Genomic DNA, 19,909 nt, shown 5'->3' on the forward strand with positions numbered 1-19,909 from the left:
TGTCTCAGCAGCCAATGAGGTTTGTACGTTTCCTAGATCCATCCTTAGTGATTCACGCGGCTCTGACCTATATCCATAGAGGAGAGCCATCCAAGAGGCAGGCATAGCTAAAGCAGAGCCCCAACGTTAATCCTGTACCACCTTTTCTAATCTCAGCTCGAGTCATTCCCCTTAATTCCCCCCTTCGGCCTCCTGTCTGTTTTTGCTAGCTCCCTCCTCCCGGGGCGGGTCCCATGCGGTGATGCGGGGATGAATTGACATCCCTGCAGTAGCCTCTGTAGACACAGAAGCGAGCGCAGCAGCGCGTCGGCCCTGAGCTGCTGTTCCTCCTTTTCTCTAGCCTGCTCTGCAGTCATTCATTGCTCCTGGAGTTAAGATCTCCGCGGGAGAGAGAGAGCGAGAGAGAGCTGCTTTTTGCTTCCCTGGGGAGAAATTGCTGATGTGTTTTACAGTGGAGAAGAGAAATCGCGCCAGGTACGAAATAGCTGGAAGACCGTTTTTTGGCAGCAGGTCGTAGCGGAGACGGAATGTCAAAGAAGTCAGAGATTGCTGATTTCCCCCCCCCCTCTCAGCTTAACGATGCTTACAGTGTTTATAGCTTTGTTTGAGCCTCAGTTATGCCTTTTAAAATTGTTTTTAACCTGGACAAGCGTTTCATGTACTTTTCTAGAAAAACACTGAACCTCCGGGATTCCCTTTCCGTCCCTTGCTTGCCACCATACGGATCCAAAGATAAGCTGGTGTTTTTAAGGATCGCTGGTGACACGGTAACGCTGCTGAAGGTGGAGAAGCATGTCGTTTCCTGGAATTCTCTAGTTTGATTTAAGAAGCATATTGTGGAAGGAACCTAGGCGGCAACGGTGGTAATTAGCGGGGCCTAAGTGGTAACAAAAGGAAAAGGTTTATAGGCTTGTGGTAGAGTTCCAGGTACTCATTTTTGTCTGTAAGGGCTGTTTTGAGATGAGAAGAAAGCACTTCATTGGTTTCTGAAGGTGAAAAGAAATGATAGCCGTTTTAGATGCTTTAGATCAGTGTTTCTCAACCTTGGCCACCTGAAGATGTCCGGACTTCAACTCCCAGAATTCCCCAGCCAGCGAATGCTGGCTGGGGAATTCTGGGAGTTGAAATCCGGACATCTTCAAGTGTCCAAGGTTGAGAAACACTGCTTTAGATGTTTTTGGAGAGAGTTGAACTTTCCTTGGATCTTCCGCATCTGTGCACATAGTATTTTCTGTTTGATGACACAGTTGCCTAATGTGCGATGAGAAATGGTTCTTTGATACTGCTAGCTATAATATGTAGATTGTGTCGATAGCTCAAATGTTAGTGTTAGTGAGTTCTGTACCTCCTGATGACATATTTACTTCAATTAACATTTAAAATAATGTTTGTATTGCCTAATACTCTCCTGTGGGAGAACCGGGCTTTATTGGTGTGGAAGCGAGAGCACAATTAAAATCATTTTAGCTTCTACCTAAGGAATTGTTGTTCACATTTCTGGTATACAGCCAGATAGAATGGGTGTGAGCTAAAACTGTTTCAGCAATTTCAACAGTCAATCATTAAATGTAGTAGAATTCTGCCTGTAAAATGTTATCAGCGTTTTTCAAAAGGTGTGTTTTCTTTCATTGGAATAATCTCCTTTGCTTGGAGAAATCAGTGTAAACTCTCAGGATGATTGAAATTGTATTAATATACTATGTATTTTTCTGAATTCACCTTGATTGTATGCCTGCGGTAGAAAAAAGTAATGCAATGTATTTTTGAATTGAAGCCTCTACATTATGATATGTACGGTATGTGTGGTTTTTGCATTTTAAAGCCCCTCATGTGATGTGCTTGATTTTACTGAGAGTTTCATATCTCAGTCACAAAGCATACTGGAGAATATTGGTCTATAACTTTTGTAATAGCTTTGTTGTAAGGATTAAAGGGGAAGTATTATATGTGTTTCCCTTGAATGAAATATAGGATATAGCATAATCAAAAAACATAGTTATTAGATTTAAGTATAAAAAGGTTTTGTACTCAAAACTACATGGCATTCAGACAGATCATTTTTCTTTTGTGATGCCCAGTAATTCCATTAAATTTAAAGTTTAAAAAAAAAGCATGCGTTCAATTAGAACCTTAATATGAAAGCACATTTTGAACCTAAAATTCATAGCTTTTAAAAATTCTGTGCAGTTGGGCCACACAAATCTTCCCTCAAAGCGGGAAGTCAAATACAAGTCAAACCCCCGAAGAGGTTTTAGGACTTCAAAATGGCTTGCTGGATGGGGAATTTTAGGAACTAAAGTCTCCAGATACGTAATTGGAGAGCATCTTGATTGGAGATAGTTACAAAACATGTATTTCTCTAAAATAGTACTACTACTAATAAAAATTCCATCTCCTCATCCCAAGTACTTGGGAAGGAGTTCATAAGTGGATAAAAATGTCAAATATAGTCTGAATATCTGACTTGATTGTGTGAACAACATAATTCTGGATGAGATGTGATGAGATACAGTAATTCATTCTCTCAATAGCTATGAATCAGTAATGGTTTACATTTGATTTCATCAGCATCAGTGGAAATGATTCAGGTTAAGCCTGAAACCTAGCCATCACTTTTGCAAAGTGCTTTCAGACCCAGAAGGTAAATTTATATGCTAAATGGAGATTCTCATAGCCAGTTCACTGGGTGGACTTTTAAAGCATTCCTGCAGACATTTTGTCAAAAACAGTGGACTGTGTATAGAATTTCCACTTTTAGTGCATTTGCAACTCTTCTGGTTGTAGAACCCTTGATTTTCAAGCCTCCTTTGTGCAATTAAAAAGGGCAAAATATTTTCCCAAAACTATTAGAAGCAGTCAGGGGAATTTATAATGATAGCAGTCCCAAACATGCCTGTACACATTAGCATTTGCTTTTCTTCCACAAACAAAGATTAAGTATTTAACAAGGCTGTTGTGGTTTGGTAGGTTGTGTTAGTTTCAAAAGTGGGTCAATGCAGAAGTGATCAGGTTTATTTTTTTTTTTTGCCAAGACTACATTTGTGTAGCTGAAATATTCAGTTATTCTCAAAGCTATTCTAAGCCATAAACTCTGGGGATCCTCCAATTTTCTGCTGAGGGTTATCTTTAGACCATGCTGGAAAAAACCTGAGTTCCTTAGTGCTGAACTTTTAAAGCTGTATAGCAGTGAAATGGCCCTTCTTCCCATGAATGAGTATAGAAACATATGTGTGCTTATTTATATGGATTAAAGAGTTTAGAAAAGTGGATGTGGAAAAAGACAGATCAAAGGGACAAGGGCATGAAGAGTTTCTTCTTGGTGGTTATTCCATGAGTTATGCTTTTTAAGACAAGGCTTATCTCCTTGGCCAGAGCTTGGTGGTCATGGTAGTTAAAAGGATGTTGACTCAGCAATAAAAAGGAATGAATTCTTAGATGGTCAAAGCTAGAAATTAAACTGAAGACAACTAGCGCTCTAGTTCCCCATATCCTAAATCAGTATTTATTCTTATATAAGAATTAGGTTTGGATACTCCCTCCCCGAAGAGTACAGAAGGTAGAAATAAATGGCCTTTCTACTTATTATACGGTAATTCAGGCAATCCTTGAATTACGAACACAATTGAGCCCCAAAGTTTCTGTTGTTATGTGAGACATTTGTTAAGTAAATTTTTCCTCCATTTTACGACCTTTCTTGTCACAGTTGTTAAGTAAAACATTCCAGTTGATAAGTTATTAATCTGGTTGTTAAGTGAATCTGGCTATCCCCATTGGCTTTTTTTGTCAGAAGGTTGTAAAAGGGCGTGACCCGTCAAAACCGCGCTCAACTAAACTGCGCCCGATTAAACCGCGTCGCTGATGTCATCAACAGGGCGACAACAGCCAGCGCGGAGAAAGAAGGGCGCTTTAAATAGCGCTTTGAAAGCAAGCTGATTTAACTTAAGGTAAGGGTTAGGTTTAGGGTTAGCTTTAGGATTAGGTTTAGGGTTAGGTTAAGGGTTAGGTTTAGGGTTAGGTTAAGGGTTAGGATTAGGTTTAGGGTTAGGTTAAGGGTTAGGTTTAGGGTTAGGGGTTAATTTTAGGTTTAGGGTTTACAGCGTGCTTCTGTCTCCGCGCTGTTGTCGCCCTGTTGATGACGTCAGCGACGCGGTTAGTCGGGCGCGGTTTAGTCGAGCGTGGTTTTGTGGTGGAACCGTAAAAGGGGATCGCATGACCCTGGAACACAGCAATGGTCATAAATACGAAACAGTTGCCAGGCGTCTGAATTTTGATCACATGATCATGGGGGTGCTGCAAAGGTTATAACTTTGAAAAAAATGGTCATAAGTCACATTTTTCCGTGCCGTTGTAACTTTGAACGGTCAGTAAATGAACTGTTGTAAGTCAAGGACATCCTGTTCTTCTAATCCTAGGTAGGCATGTGCCTTGCATCCTTGGCTTTGAGAAAATTAATGGTTTACTATTGCATAACTAAGGCTAAGTATTTGGACCTGAAAGAGGAAGGGTTGTTTTTATAGTTATGCGAAGCTTCAGTTTGGGCATTCAAGTTGAAAACAGTTTGATTAGATCTCTAATCCGTCTGATTTTTATACTTCTGTACATATGCAACAAAGGGTTTTTTCTAATTTGATTTTGAGAAATCAGGATTGAACAGAGGAGCTAATAGTTAGCATCAGATCAGTTTTCCAAACTATTTAATCTTGAATTATTGAACTGGATTATTTTTCTGAATGAAGGTTCTGATTCTAATAGGCTCAATGCTGATTTGATAATCCTTGATTGTGGGCGAGAAAATCAATAAATGTTCCTGTTGTTCCCTTAAGGATGAATCAGGCTGATGTTTCTCCATTAAGCAATTGGTCCATTAATTCTTTAAAATTTTAAAAAATGTGGTTAAAGGTTCCTCCCACTCCGTCTTGTAAAATGAAAGAATCTAAATTACTTTTCAGAAGTAAAAAGTTTGGGATAATACTTTTGTGTTTCCTAATTTTTCTTTTCTTTTCTTTTCTTTCTACCCACTTTGGCAGTTAAGAAACTGGGAGACTGCAATAGCAATAGCAATAGCAGTTAGGCTTATATACCGCTTCATAGGGCTTTTAGCCCTCTCTAAGCAGTTTACAGAGTCAGCATATCACCCCCAACAATCTGGGTCCTCATTTCACCCACCTCGGAAGGATGGAAGGCTGAGTCAACCTTGAGCCGGTGAGATTTGAACCGCTGAACTACTGAACTAGCAGTCAGCTGAAGTGGCCTGCAGTAGTGCACTCTACCCACTGCGCCACCTCAGCTCTTCTAGTTCTAGTTCTCCCTTACACACGGACTATTTGGGGTCTATTATTCTCTTTCAATTTAGTTCACGTATCCAGTTGTTATTGAGAGGAAAATAAGGGGGGAGCATTATGCACGATGGTTTGAGTTGCACAAAATAAAAGTAAGATATAAATCAAATTAAATATACTTTGGGAATTGTATAGGATAAAGGGAAAAAGAAGAATACACAAACTTTTTCATACCCACCCATTGCTTTCCATCAATATTAAACTATAATGCATTAGAACCAGAATTATAAACATGGTTTGCAAGTGTAGGTTTGACAGGGAACAATTATCTGTACCAATGGAATAGATAAACAAACAAACATAGAGAGGAATTGATTTGGGGTGGGGGTGTGGGTGGGTAAATGACCTACAACATACAACTGTAATTGAGTATGGAATTAGGACTGTAAATCGAAGCAATATGTAACCGGATTCAAAGTTACAATTGTTCTTAAGATGGTTATTAGCAATAGCAATAGCACTTAAGACTTACATACGTCTTCACAGTGCTTTACTGCCCTCTCTAAGTGGTGAGCATATTAAGAGCCAGCATATTGCCCCCCAACAATCTGGATCCTCATTTTAGTGACCTCAGAAGGATGGAAGGTTGAATCAACCTTGAGCCTGGTAAGCAAACACAGCAGTCATTAAGTGAATCCACTTTTTCAAATGGGTATTAACCAGAAGTAAACACTGGAAACTGGGAAAAAACGTAGCAAATTGTGGTCACGAATGTAGGATGCTGCAAAGGTCTGCAAAATGAGCCAAAATGCGTCCACATGATCCTGGGGAGGGGGTATGCTGTTGTCGTAAGTCTAAAAACATGTTTAAGTAGTTCTGGAGATGTCAATTGTAATTTGGAATGGACTTTAAGCAAACAGTCATAAATCTAGGACTACCTAAATCAGTGGTTCTCAACCTTCCTAATGCCACGACTCTTTAATACAGTTCCTCATGTTGTGGTGACCCCCAACCATAAAATTATTTTATGTTTTCTGGTTTTTTTTTGAAAATATGTATTTTCCAATGGTCTTAGGCGACCCCTGTGAAAGGGTCGTTCGACCCCTGTGAAAGGGTCGTTCGACCCCTGTGAAAGGGTCGTTCGACCCCTGTGAAAGGGTCGTTCGACCCCCAAAGGGGTCCTGACCCACAGTTTGAGAACCACTGACTTAAATACATCTGTATTCCTTGCATGCAGATCTTCAGCAGATTCAAATCTGTGCTGTTTTAGTTAAATGGTTTGCTAAGCAGGATATTAAAAGAATAGGCTTCTGTATGAGACTAATATCTGCTGCCATTTCTGTGAATAATACAATGCAGTAGTTAGAAAAGAGTTTGATTTCTTTGCTAAAGGAGAATTAGCAGTTTTTGCAAAGTAGATCCATGCATTTTTCCAATACAGTATCCGCCTGACTTCCTCTTGCACTTTTCAAAAGTAGCTTTACTTTTTATCCCATTGCAATTCTTTGAGATGAGTAGCATATTTTATTTAGTTGTATACTGTGGAAATTGATTTCTCAAAAGCTTGGTTGCAATCATTTCTGACAGCAAAGCCTTTTCTTTTGATGTCTTTCAGTCTGTTGTTCAATTTCGTTTAAGGGTTTCAATTTGTTTAGCTTTTAGTGCATTGAATTATTTAGATTACGTTAAGTTATGTTATGTTTTAAAATAAAGATATAAGCTAGTTTGAAGGCGGTGGTTAGATTCAGGAACTCTTGGTAGATAAGTTTTGTAATCTTTTTCTGATTACCTTATCATGTTTCTTTTAAAATGTGAAAAAGTGGGAAGCCATAAAAGAATTCTGAAAGTGAAACTGAAATTGTATTCAGTTGGTTTTCATTTTGTTAAATTAGAAGAACTGGAGGAGTTCAGTATAGCATCAAGTCAAGAAGGGCTATTCATATTGTATTCAAATATCAATGACTAAGTCATGCTAGTGACTTGTTTTGACTTGTTTTAATAAAGATACCCACTAGAGATGTGAGTTGCATTTCAGTAAGGAAACTTTTCTAAGAACCTGTTTTCAAGTTGAATTATTTAGTTGAGGATTCTTTCTGGAAACCTTTACATCATTCTTTTGAAAATAATTATCCAGATTGTGACCAAAATGAAATGTTCTCCTCTCTTCTGCACATCTTTCTCTGCTTGATAGCTTTATGGTTTTAGTAACACGATTGCACCTGTATACTGTTGCTCTTTAATTCCAGTGTAAAAATAGGACAAGCTGAATATATTAATAGATAGTAGAAATACACCGAAGGGAGGAGTAGAGGGATAGAAGAAAGAGGGGTAGAGAGGGTGGGAGAGAGGATTGGAGGGAGGGTGAGAAGGAAGGGAGGGAGTGTATCGGGAGAGAGGAGTGGTAGAGGGGGAGGGGAAGTAGGGTAGAGGGGAATGATGGAGGGAAGATGGAAAGTTGGAGGGGGGCGAAAGAAAGGGTGTATGGAGGGTCGAAGAGGTACATTGGGTTTCTATTTTGGGGGGTATTATTGACAAGAGGAATGGCTGTGTTTATTGTTTAATGTTATATGGCCCCGGTTCTGCACAGTATATGTGTGACTGTATGAAAATGGAAAATAAAACTATCTACACAGAGAAAATGCCATTTCATAGCCTCGTGTAGCCCTTCCCATTCAATAATGCAAGCAGTATTGATTTTGTGGAAAGAAAACTGAGAAAGGAAATATAAAAGGTGGGCACAGGTGGTTACTTTTTGGTTCTGACCATTCTTGCTTCTGTCCACAAGGCTAAATCTGTGCCCAATTCCATAAGGTGGACTTCTTAGGACATCCTAGCTATACCGTAAAAAGTAGAGGAGCACCAGAGACGATGTTCCAAGATGTTCTATTTATAATTTCAGTGTCTAACTCTGCCCATTTGAGAATTAATCCATTGTGGAGCACCTCACTCCTCTTCTCCTCTCTGATTCCTGCGTGTTCATCATATGTTATATCGGATTGGTCATGTTGAAAACGCTGTAATCTCTTTTAGTTTAATTCTTTTAGTTTAATCTGTTGCTAGTTGAGAGTGAGATATCGGTAGTGCTCAATTTACAACTATGTGTTTGGCAACTTTTCAAAATTACGATGAGACTGCAAAAAAAAAAAAAAAGTTTTGCACTTTGCAGACCTCCTGAACCCTCTGCACGCCTCATGTTTTGTGAAAAACGGAGCATGCAGAGAGTTTGAGATGCTTGCAAACTGTTCCTGAGGGCTGGGGGGGGGGGAACGACAAAAATGAGCAAAAAACGGGCCATTTTTTGTGAAAATGGGCCCGTTTTTTTGCCATAAAAGGGGCGTGCATAGGCTTTGGGAGGCTTGTAGAGTGCTCCTGGGGACTGGGGGGGGGGGATGAGAAATATGCAGCCTGTTTTCCACTCATGTTTGCCCTCCCCAGCCCCCAGGAACACTTTGCAAGCCTCCCAAACCCTCTACATGTCCATTTTTGTGGAGGGGGCAGGGTTTCGAGAGGCCAAAAATGCTGCATTCAGTGTATAAGACGCACCCAGATTTTCACTCTCTTTTTGAGGGGAAATAGGTGCGTCTTATACTCCAAAAAATACGGTAGCTTTCTTTTCCCTTCTTCACTCTCAGGCAGTGTCTAATACTAGGTGGACATGAAGCTACCTTAGAGTCAGTGGTGGGTTTCAAAAATTGTTGGAACCTACTCTGTGGGTGTGGCCTCCTTTGTGGGAGTGGCTTGCCACCCATGTGACCGGATGGGAGTGGCTTGCCGCCCATGTGACCGGATATGAAATTATGAATTAGTACTTAGATCATCAGAAACTCTGGCATTGAAGCATGCAAGTCTTAAAGCTGTCAAGTTACAAGATCCTTGCTAGTGGTGGGTTTCAAAAAATTTTGGAACCTCCTCTGTAGGTGTGGCCTGCTTTCCGGGTCCACTGGTGGAACCTCTTCTAACCAGTTCGGTAGATTTGATGAACCGGTTCTACCGAATAGGTGCGAACTGGTAGGAACCCACCTCTGCTTAGAGTTATGGGAAAGGGTTCCCTAATCATTCTAGTCAACATTTGTACTTGAATCTGAGGAAGGAGCAGTGCCATCTCGTTAGTCCCCCCTCAGGTAGCAACATACAGTATTTTGGAAGTCTACTTTTTTGTGCTGCTTCAGGAGACTTTTGTACTCAAGAAGGTTATGATAGAAACGTAGGAGCTCTTCTGCAGATTTTAGAATGCTTCTGTGTTCTTTCAGCCTATTTCCTGGTTCTTAGTAGTGTGTGGCTTTGAGACGCTAGACAGGATGCTTTTCGCTGCATCCTCTGGCTGGTGGTGGGGCCAGAAGAGGTCATGCCGAAGAGGAAAAGTGGAAATAACTAAAGATAGCTTTGTGGCTGAAGATAGCCTTTCCGCTGTTTGTCTTTTTCCCCTCTGGCCCTCCCTCTCTGTTTTGAATGATATGAAAGAAATCTCCTTTCTCGTCCCATAGGGCTTTTCCAGTTGACCTCTGTCATTGTTACCCGTTGTGCCGATGCGCTGCAGTTTTGGAGTCCGGTTTATGCTTGATTTTTGTTTTCAGCAGCTGGATCCTTGTTCACATGCAGATGGATGGTACAAATGGAAGGAAAAGCAGCTTTCAAGCATGTGTGATTAGCCCAATTTGTGAAACACAGGAGAATCAAACTTACACATGATTTCAATCAAAACCTACTCTTGATTTTCTCCCAGGCATTCTTTTTTTTTTAATTGAAAATTTTTAGAAAAAAAACTTTTACAAATGTTTACTTCCCTCCCACTATCCTCCCACCCCAACCCCCACAACCTTCTCCCCCCCCCCCCCCAACTTCCCAGAACCAATACAGGGTATAAATCTTTAACAAAGATGTTCTAAAATAAACTTAAAGAAAGTTAGTATCATCTTTCATTTGAGCTTTAACTCCTCTTTGCTAGGCTAACTCTAAACAGATTATATAATTCCTTGTTTCTTTAGTCATAAGCTATCTGGAATTTCTTAGTCCCGTATTTATTTTGAATATAGTCAATCCATCTTCTCCACTCCAGTTTATATCTCTCATTTGAGTGGTCCTTGAGATATGCTGATATTTTAGGCATCTCTGCTAGGTTTGTGACTTTTAATGTCCATTCTTGAATAGTAGGCAAATCTTCCTTCTTCCAGTATTGCACCACCAACAGTCTTGCTGCTGTTATTAAATACAAAATCAAGTTAGTCTCTATAACAGTACAATCAGTGGCCAGGCATTCTTGATTAAAAATCTGACAAGGAAGTTAATAGACAAATTTTGAATTATTGCTGTTATTCAGTTTAAACCAGGGGTCTCCAACCTTGTAAACTTTAAGCCTGGAGGACTTCAATTCCCAGAATCCCCCAGCCAACTTTGCTTCTTTTGATCGACTGGAGATTACTCAGGCATCAATCAATGGGTCCTGATTTATCCTCTGTCCTTCCTTCTTCTAATCCTTTTTGTAAGATAGTCACAACCCTTTCTGCTCTTTTTCTGCAATCCCATCATCGCTGATTTTGGTTGTTGTTGAGAATTTGTTTTCACACAGTTGTACATAAACGCAAAATAATAGGCTGCTACCAAAACAAGGAGCAAGTACATCTTCTCGGTTCATCGACAAATGTGTGCTCGACAAAAGCACGCCAACGAAACCGCGGCGAGAAAACCATGAGTTTGAAATAGCGCTGATGAATGAGCGCAGAAGCGTGCCAACAACAGCGCGCTGACAAAAGCACACCTTCAACGAACAACTAATAACAACTGAATAACCCTAATCCTAAACCTAACCCTAAACAGAACCCTGAACCTAACCCTTACCTTAACTTAAATCGCGCTTTTGTGGGCGCAGTTTTGTCGGTGTGTTGTTATGGGCGCGTTTATGACGTTGCGGTTTTCTCGCCGCGGTTTCGTCAGTGCACTTTTGTCGTGTGCGCATTTGTCAGGTCACGCATCTTCTCTCTCCCCCCCCCTGATAATTGCTTTTAGACTTGTGTGTAGAGCAGGCAGGAGCAAGCAGTACAAGAAACCGAACGTTGGCTGTTGTATAAGCAGAGCTTGCAGTCACTGGAATTCTTTAATAAATGGTTTCATAGTTTTGCCACATCAAGCTAGCATATCTGAGCTTTCATGTCCTGCAAATGTATATTCTTGGTGGAATTTTGCCTTGCTATCTGAGATAGTTGTTTTCAGCATGGAGATCTACTCACAGTAGTACAATACTGTACATGCTGGCTGGGGAATTATGGGAGTTAAAGTCCATATACACTATATTGCCAAAAGTATTCGCTCCACCCATCCAAATAATCAGAATCAGTTGTGAGCGAATACTTTTGGCAATATAGTGTATCTTAAAAGTGGCCCCACTGATTTAAAGAGAAGACTTTCAAGCACTTTTATGAACAGTGGCAACTATCTCAGTTGTTATGTCAGAGGGAAAGGCTAAGGGATCATTATACTGTATTGGTATGTCACTGTTCCTCCAGAAAAGAATCAAAAGCAGCATTGATAAATATATTATCCCACTCACAATGGTACTATGTTAGACCGGCTGTTCATGCTTGTCTAAAAATTCAGTAGAACTATGAATTCAAATTTAACCCTTACAACACACTGATTTAAAGGCCCAACTAAACATTTTGTTCATTAGAAGTAGGATAAACTCAGGACACCAAAGGATAAAGAAACGTTTTCAATCCGAAGGGCACCAGCTGGCAATGCTGATGACTTGAGATCACTGAAGCAGGGCTTTCTGGCTTGGGCAGAATTTTAAGGGGCAAATCACCAATTTTGCCTCTTAATACCTTATGAGAAAAATTAGTTCAAGGAGTTTTTCAGGGTTTTGAAATGGATGGATTAAACTATTGCCAGCCTTAAGAAACCACTTTTGGCATTTAATGACCTTCCATATCCCCAAGAGTCATCAAAGAGTATTGTGGAATGGAATCTGATGATGGTCTGTGACTTTTCCAGTCTAAGCTTTTCTAGATTGCTCTTTTGCTTATTCTGTGGGGGATTCTGTCTATCTCTGAAACTCAGGGGTGTTATTTCTTGCTCTTTAAAACAGCACTGAAAAAAAAAATAGGTAGGCGGTGTGACTCAGCAGAAGTTTGCTGTGAGTTGAGTCGGGATGCAGGAATAACAATGCAGCTGGGGCTCGTTAGTGTCGTCTTCTGGAGATAAAAGGACTGATGGTGCCATGCCCTGGTTGCAGAAGTTAACGTTCATTCGTTTATTTGTGGTTCGTCGTTCACCAGTCGTGGTTTGTTTGTGAGAGGCACTTGGATAAGTGATTTGCTTTCTGTAACCCTGATTCAAAGAGACACTTGGAGAAGTGATTTGCTTTCTGTAAACCTAGTGTTGCTGTAATAGTTTTTGCATTCTGCTGCGTAACCTTTTTGCCAGAAACATTATTTATATTTATTTTGGGCTCGTAGCCAGCATGAGCCGGGACTGATAAAGTTATTTCCTTTTAAGTCTGTCTGACTGTCGTCTGTGATCGAGCGGAGAAGGGAGGGTCAGAACAGGTAGGCATTACTAATCTGCTCATTTTATTCCCATCTTCTCATCTTTGATGGCTCTCCTCTCCTCTTCCTTCTTACCTGGAGACATGTTCCATGTAGTTGGCCAGATTCTTATAGCAAGCAAAATGCTTGCAGTTGAGTAGTAGGATGATTTTATAGGCTAGTGATCACACATTTTGGAATGTATAATTATATTTCTTATCAGCATATTATCTGGGGTTTGCTCCATTGATATGGCTATTTCAGTGATTCAGTCTCCTCGTTTGCAATGGGTGTAAATCAGATGAATAAATAAGCTCATAAAAGCATGAACCAGAGAATGAAATCAGAGATAAAAGCAGCTGCATGGATCCAAGAGTGCGAAGGGTCAAGTTTTATTATTGTAGTATTCTGTTTCTTTCCCCCTCATTTTCTTCCTGAAGGCCAGATCACCATATCCTCTATTTGATTAGATTTGGCCTGAAGAAATATGGTCAATTCTACTGAAAATGATTTTTTTTATATGCAAATAATGATTTGCTCTTCTGCTCTTTTACGGATTTGCTTTGGCTTTGCAGGTGTTTTCTGCAGCTGTTGCAGGGATTGCAAATCAGCCATCATCTAATGATAATTTTCTTCTGTTTATCGTCTCCAGGCACAAACCATGAATTACGTTGGACAGTTAGCAGGGCAAGTCTTTGTGACAGTGAAGGAGCTCTACAAAGGATTAAACCCGGCCACGTTGTCTGGGTGCATTGACATCATTGTTATCCGCCAGCCCAATGGAAACCTCCAATGTTCACCTTTTCACGTACGCTTTGGAAAGATGGGAGTTCTACGTTCTAAGGAAAAAGTGGTAAGGAACAAAAAAAAAAGCTTCAGCTTGATTTGCATTTGTTAAATGGGTAAGATGTTGAAGGTTAGGGTTAGGGTTAGGGTTAGGGTTAGGGTTAGGGTTAGGGTTAGGTTTAGGGTTAGGGTTAGGGTTAGGGTTAGGGTTAGGGTTAGGGTTAGGGTTACACTGCACATGGGCACAAGGACTGGAACAGTTAAAACCTTTTCTTCCTGCCCAAAGGCGCTTTTTGAAAAACTGGACTTATTCCTTGAAGATTGTCTCATCCAAGAAGTTTCTTGAGAAGTGAAATGTCTTCAAGGAAAAAACAAAGTCCAATTGCTTTTTTTTTTTTTTTTAAAAAAAAAAAGCACCTTTGGGACAACCAAGACTTGGATGACTGAGGCTCTCAGTAGACTTTCTACCATTTTCCCTGAAAAACTCCCACTCTCCTATCTCATTTGCTTCCCAAAGGGAATGGTGGCTGCAGCCATAAAAAGCAGCTTATGTCATTAATAGCAACTCCCATCCTATGGCAGTCAGGAGGGTTCGCCGACAAATGCACGCTGGACAAAAGCGCGCTGATGAAACCGCGGGAAAAAACCGTGAGTTCGAAATCGCACCGACGAATGAGCGCAGAAGCGCGCCGACAACAGTGCGCCGACAGACGCACGCTCTAAACCTAACCCTAAAGATAACCCTAACCCTAACCTTAACCCTGAATCTAACCCTTACCCTTACCCTAACCCTTACCTTAACCATAATCGCGCTTCTGTCGCTGCTCTTTTGTCGGTGCGCTTTTGTGGCGCGCTGTCGACATCGCGGTTTTATTGACGCAGTTTTGTCGGCGCGCTGTTGTCGGGAGCGCATTTGTCGGGTCACGGTCAGGAGGATAGCTGAGGTGTGTGTCCGACAGCTATTTAATCTTTTTTTAAAATATAGGTGATCCTACTCCTATAACACTTGAAGGAAATCAAATGATAATGAGTCCAAATAAAGAGTCACTACTTGGGGATTTCTTAAAAAACAAAAGTCATCAGCATTTTCAGCAAGTGACAGAACTATGTGTGTTATAACTGCTGTGAGTCAAACTAATGTGTACTCAGGAATCATTTGGTGCGCGTAAGGGCTTTCATCACCTATCTAGCAAGGAAAGCTTATCTAGTTACTCACCTCAGTCTATCCCTTGATTAATGACTGCTTTAAGCTCTTTTATGAACTTTATATAATGTGGTTTTTAGCCCCAGACTCCAGAACATGTATTGAAACAAGTGAGATTTAAAAGATCTTAAATCAGATGTCACCTGGGGTAAGTAAATAGTTCTTAATTTGTGCTAGATTATGCTCTTCGTTCTTAATGTTACTTGGTGTAGAACAGAGGTAGTCAACCTTTTTATACCTACCGCCCACTTTTGTATCTCTGTTAGTAGTAAAATTTTCTAACCGCCCACCGGTTCCACAGTAATTGTGATTTATAAAGTAGGGAAGTAACTTTACTTTATAAAATTTATAAAGCAGAGCTACAGCAAACCCCTACCGCTCACCATGAAAGCTGGAACGCCCACTAGTGGGTGGTAGGGACCAGGTTGACTACCACTGGTGTAGAATAATGACTAATATTTGGGAAGTTCTAGATTTAGACATTATTATCTATGAGTCTTTCACAGAACGCAAGGCAGCATCAGTTTTTCTCATTTTTAAATAAGTAATCAGTAGAAATTGCTGATGTAATATGAACTGCCTTAACCACTTGGCCCCTGTTGCTGTAAATTGGGGAAAAAGTTCTTTCACATAAGGAATGAACATGTCATATTTTCTTGAGGGTATTTTTTAAAAATCTATATCTTTTGTATTCTGTCTCTCTCAAGGTTGACATAGAGATTAATGGAGAATCTGTGGATTTGCACATGAAATTAGGAGACAATGGAGAAGCATTTTTTGTAGAGGAAACAGATGACAAAGAGGTGAGACCAGCCCACCATAAGTATTTTGTTTTTGTGAGCAACTATTGCATCTCATTTGGAAACCAAGGACCCAGAGTATGGAGGAAGAATGAAGAGGCCAATCGAGCACAGTAATCCCACGGTCCTTGAACCAGGTTTTGGTGCTTTTGGCAAAAGTTGCTCTCATCAGAAAAGAGGACTTTGGACCACCGAACAACAGGACGTTGGACCACTGTGCTTCGTTAAGACCAGGGTCAACGCAGCCGTCTACCAGGAGATTTTGGAGCACTTCATGCTTCGTTCCGCAGACGAGCTTTATGTGGATGCTGACTTCATTTTCCAGCTGCCCACACTGCCAAAAGGGCCAAAACCTGGTTCAATGGCTGGGATTACTGTGCTTGATTGGCCAGCAAACTTGCCTGACCTGAACCCCATAGAGAATCTATAGGGCATTGCCAAGAGAAATATGAGAGGCATGAGACCGAACAATGCAGAAGAGCTGAAGGCTGCTATTGAAGCATCCTGGTCTTCCATAACACCTCAGCAGTGCCACAGGCTGAGAGCTTCCATGCCATGCTGCATTGAGTCAGTAATTGCTGCAAAAGGGGCCCAAACCAAGTACTGAGTATATATGCATGCTCATACTTTTCAGAGGTCCGATAATGTTCTATGTACAATCCTTGTTTTATTGATTGCATGTAATATTCTAATTTTCTGAGATGGTGGATTTGAGGTTCTCATGAACTGTAAGCCATAATCATCACAATTATGACAAATCACAGCTTGAACTATCTTGCTTTGCATGTAATGAGTCTTATCTCATATATTAGTTTCACCTTTTAAGTTGCATTACTGAAATAAATGAACTTTTGCACGATATTCTAATTTTTCGAGTTTCACTTGTATGTCAGGTAATAGACATTATGGAAGAAAATGAGGGCTTTTAATCATTTTCTCTAGTTATGGATAAGCCATTAGCACAAAAAAAGTGGCATACAATGTAATGTATGTATCAGATGAATATTAAATCAAATCATTAGTTTTTATCGAGTTTGCAAAGTAGTTAGCATTAATAATCAAGGATTATTAGGGCTCACTTCCTGGCAAGCCACAGCTCTTAAATTTGAGATGTTTTCCTCACTTGCACATTTTTCTGAGTTTGCCTTTTCCAGAAGAATTTCTGTCAAGAGGACTTTTGGAAAGGATGGTTACGGGTACATATTCATGTATTTGTAACATTTACCCTTTCCCCCTGCAAATAAGACCTCCTCGGATAATAAGCCTAATCGGGCTTTTGAGCACATGCGCTAAAATAAGCCCTCCCCCAAAAATAAGCCCTCCCCAAAAATATTGCAACACAGCAGCCGCCATGAGGTGACCATGCTCATCGCCTCCTGTACCTAAAAAATAAGAAAATAAGGCCAAGTGCTTATTTTGGAGGGGTCAAAAGAAAATAAGACTCTGTTTTATTTTCGGGAAAACACATTAGGTTTCTGTTTATATACACATAGCAATAGCAATAGCAGTTAGACTTATATACTGCTTCATAGGGCTTTCAGCCCTCTCTAAGCGGTTTACAGAGTCAGCATATTGCCCCCAACAACAATCCGGGTCCTCATTTTACCCACCTCGGAAGGATGGAAGGCTGAGTCAACCCTGAGCAGGTGAGATTTGAACAGCCGAACTGCAGAATTGCAGTCAGTTGAAGTAGCCTGCAGTGCTGCATTTAACCACTGCGCCACTTCGGCTCATAAATTCGGCTCGAAAAAATTCGATCAGTGTTCCATCGCTCAGGCTGGGGGGTCAAATTCTATACCCCTCAGAGAGGGTTCGCAACTTGGGAGTCCTCCTGGACCCACAGCTGACTTTCGACCATCATCTGATGGCTGTGACCAGGGGGGCATTTGCCCAGGTTCGCCTGGTGCGCCAGTTGCGGCCCTACCTGAACTGGGAGGCTCTCACAACAGTCACTCGGGCCCTTGTGACCTCTAGGCTGGAATACTGCAATGTGCTCTACATGGGGCTGCCCTTGAAGAGCATCCGGCGACTTCAGCTAGTTCAGAACGCAGCCGCGCGAGTGATTGTGGGTGCACCTCGGTTCACCCACATAACACCTATCCTCCGCGAGCTGCGCTGGCTACCTGTTAATCTCCGGGTGCGCTTCAAGGTGCTACTTGTCACTCATAAAGCCCTTCATGGTAGTGGGTCTGCGTACTTGAGAGACCGCCTCCTGCCAATTACCTCCCTGCGACCAATTAGATCACATAGATTAGGCCTCCTCCGAGTTCCATCTGCCAGTCAGTGCCGACTGGCAACTACAAGGAGGAGAGCCTTCTCAGTAGTAGCTCCGACCCTTTGGAACGATCTCCCCGTGGAGATTCGTACCCTCACCACCGTCCAGGCCTTCCGCACAGCCCTTAAGACCTGGCTAGCCCGTCAGGCCTGGGGACAAAGATAACTGCCCCCACCCGAATGATGAATGAATGTTGCTTATTATTTTACTTTTATGTATTGTGTGTGTTTATTGTTTTGTATACCCCCTCCCCTCATTTTATGTAAGCCGCCCTGAGTCCCCTCAGGGAAAAGGGCGGCCTATAAGTATTAATAAATACTCAAATACTCAAATAACATATTCTGCTGGCCTTGAAAGTTTCATTGGTGCAGAACATATTTGGAGCATATGAATTCACTATTGTTACCTTTGAGTTGATAGATGCCAGATGTCAAGAGACTTGTGTTTCCTTTCTTTAAGGAGGCAATTCCATACCACTTGGCTACGTCCCCCATTTTGACCGAGGGATCGTCTCTCATGGGATTACAGCTGAAGAGAAATTCTGTGGATAGGTTAAGGAGCATGGACTCTGCTGGTCCTTCGCAGTTATCAATCTCTATTTCTCCTTCTGCCACTGAATCCGTGGCTGCAAGTTGTTCTGTCAAGAAGAGGAGGAAGAGGAGAAGGAAATCCGCCCATAAAATAGACATTTTAAAAAGGGATGAGAATGCTGATACGACTGAAGACGAAAGCATGTTCCCTATAGAAATGAGTTCCGATGAAGAAAATGAGCTGCTAGATACTACTTCCAGGTATTAATCGAGAGGGTCTGATTAATTCAGAATGTTAATTTTTAATTTTAAGTCAAACAATAGTATTGTTTAGCGTTTAAATGTCTTAAATCAATTTTTTTCCTGCTTTTTTTGTGGCACAAGAACTATAGAATGTTCATCCATCGTAGTTTTTAATTTGATTAAAGTTGCAAAATTACAGTGTTACGGTTACCTTGTAAAGTTTAGCTTAAAAGTGAAAAGTTATGTTTAAATGCAAGCTGTCATTTATGTTGTATTGTTTTTTTAAAATGGTGTGTACATGAATTTGCAGCACAGCATCCAAACAATTCGTTGCTATGATTTTTGTAATTACCGGTAAATGAACTTTCCTCATAGATAGGTTATGCCTATGGACTGCCTCCTAGTTGTCCTTACTAGTGCAGATTCCTAGCCTTCCTAAAGGACAGTTTATTACTGTCCTTTATTCCATAAAATAGAACCAAGAAAAGAAAAAAAAATCAATAGTAAAAAAATAGTGAAAAAAATAATAAAGGGAATTACTTTTTCCTGTCCAAATGCACAGATATATTTCATCCATCCATATAGGCGTCTTTTTGAAAAATTAGCTAGAAGTTTTAAAACATTCCAAAAACACTAATTCATCTTCTGTGGTTCTATTTTCTAACATTGGTGTTTTGTAACAGTGAACGGAACGAATATTTGCAAAAAAATCTTGAGTAAAGGGATTCATGAGATCAGATAAAGCTGATGTAAAAATATTGTGCCTAGAGAACAGTGGATGACTGTATGTATATAAAATACATATTTGCATGTAGATGTGAATAGGCAGAACATAGTTGCTTGATCCATGTTTCTTCTGAATTAATTTCTCTCTCTCCCCTCACACATACACACACATATAGATGTGAATAGGCAGAACATTTATTTTACACTGCCCATAAAATAAAGGCAAAGGCGCAGATTAATTTATAATATTTCAAAATTCTATTTTTTTAAAAAAAAATTGCATGTACATTTGATCAAAATGTCTATTTTTTTTAACCCCCCCCAGCTGATTGTGTTGTGGTGTATCTGTAATTTTGAAGCATTATGCTGCTGTACTCTTAAAATAAATTACTGTATTCTCATAAATTGAAAACAAGATTTAAAAAACCCACAGCAAATAAGATAATAACATCGTCCGTTTGCCTCATTGAATTTGCAACGAACAATTACTAGAGCATTTTAAAGAGTCCATCTGGAAGAAACTTCAGATATGATATATGGCATGAT

The 19,909-nt window shown here is 40.5% G+C and overlaps 1 protein-coding gene across 1 annotated transcript in view; it reads left to right on the top strand.

Moving 5' to 3' along the window:
- The first annotated feature begins 286 nt into the window (after positions 1 to 286).
- Positions 287 to 19,909, top strand: part of LPIN1 (lipin 1) — a 67,329-nt gene continuing 47,706 nt past the window's right edge. Inside the window, exons 1-4 of the mRNA XM_032213520.1 lie at positions 287 to 474; positions 13,452 to 13,652; positions 15,497 to 15,592; positions 18,324 to 18,655. Coding sequence (XP_032069411.1) covers positions 13,461 to 13,652; positions 15,497 to 15,592; positions 18,324 to 18,655 — 620 coding nt within the window. The 5' untranslated portion in view covers positions 287 to 474; positions 13,452 to 13,460. The remainder of the gene's footprint in view (positions 475 to 13,451; positions 13,653 to 15,496; positions 15,593 to 18,323; positions 18,656 to 19,909) is intronic.

This window comes from Thamnophis elegans, chromosome 3 (genome assembly GCF_009769535.1).
Source record: "Thamnophis elegans isolate rThaEle1 chromosome 3, rThaEle1.pri, whole genome shotgun sequence".
NCBI classification, from domain to species: Eukaryota; Metazoa; Chordata; class Lepidosauria; order Squamata; family Colubridae; genus Thamnophis; species Thamnophis elegans.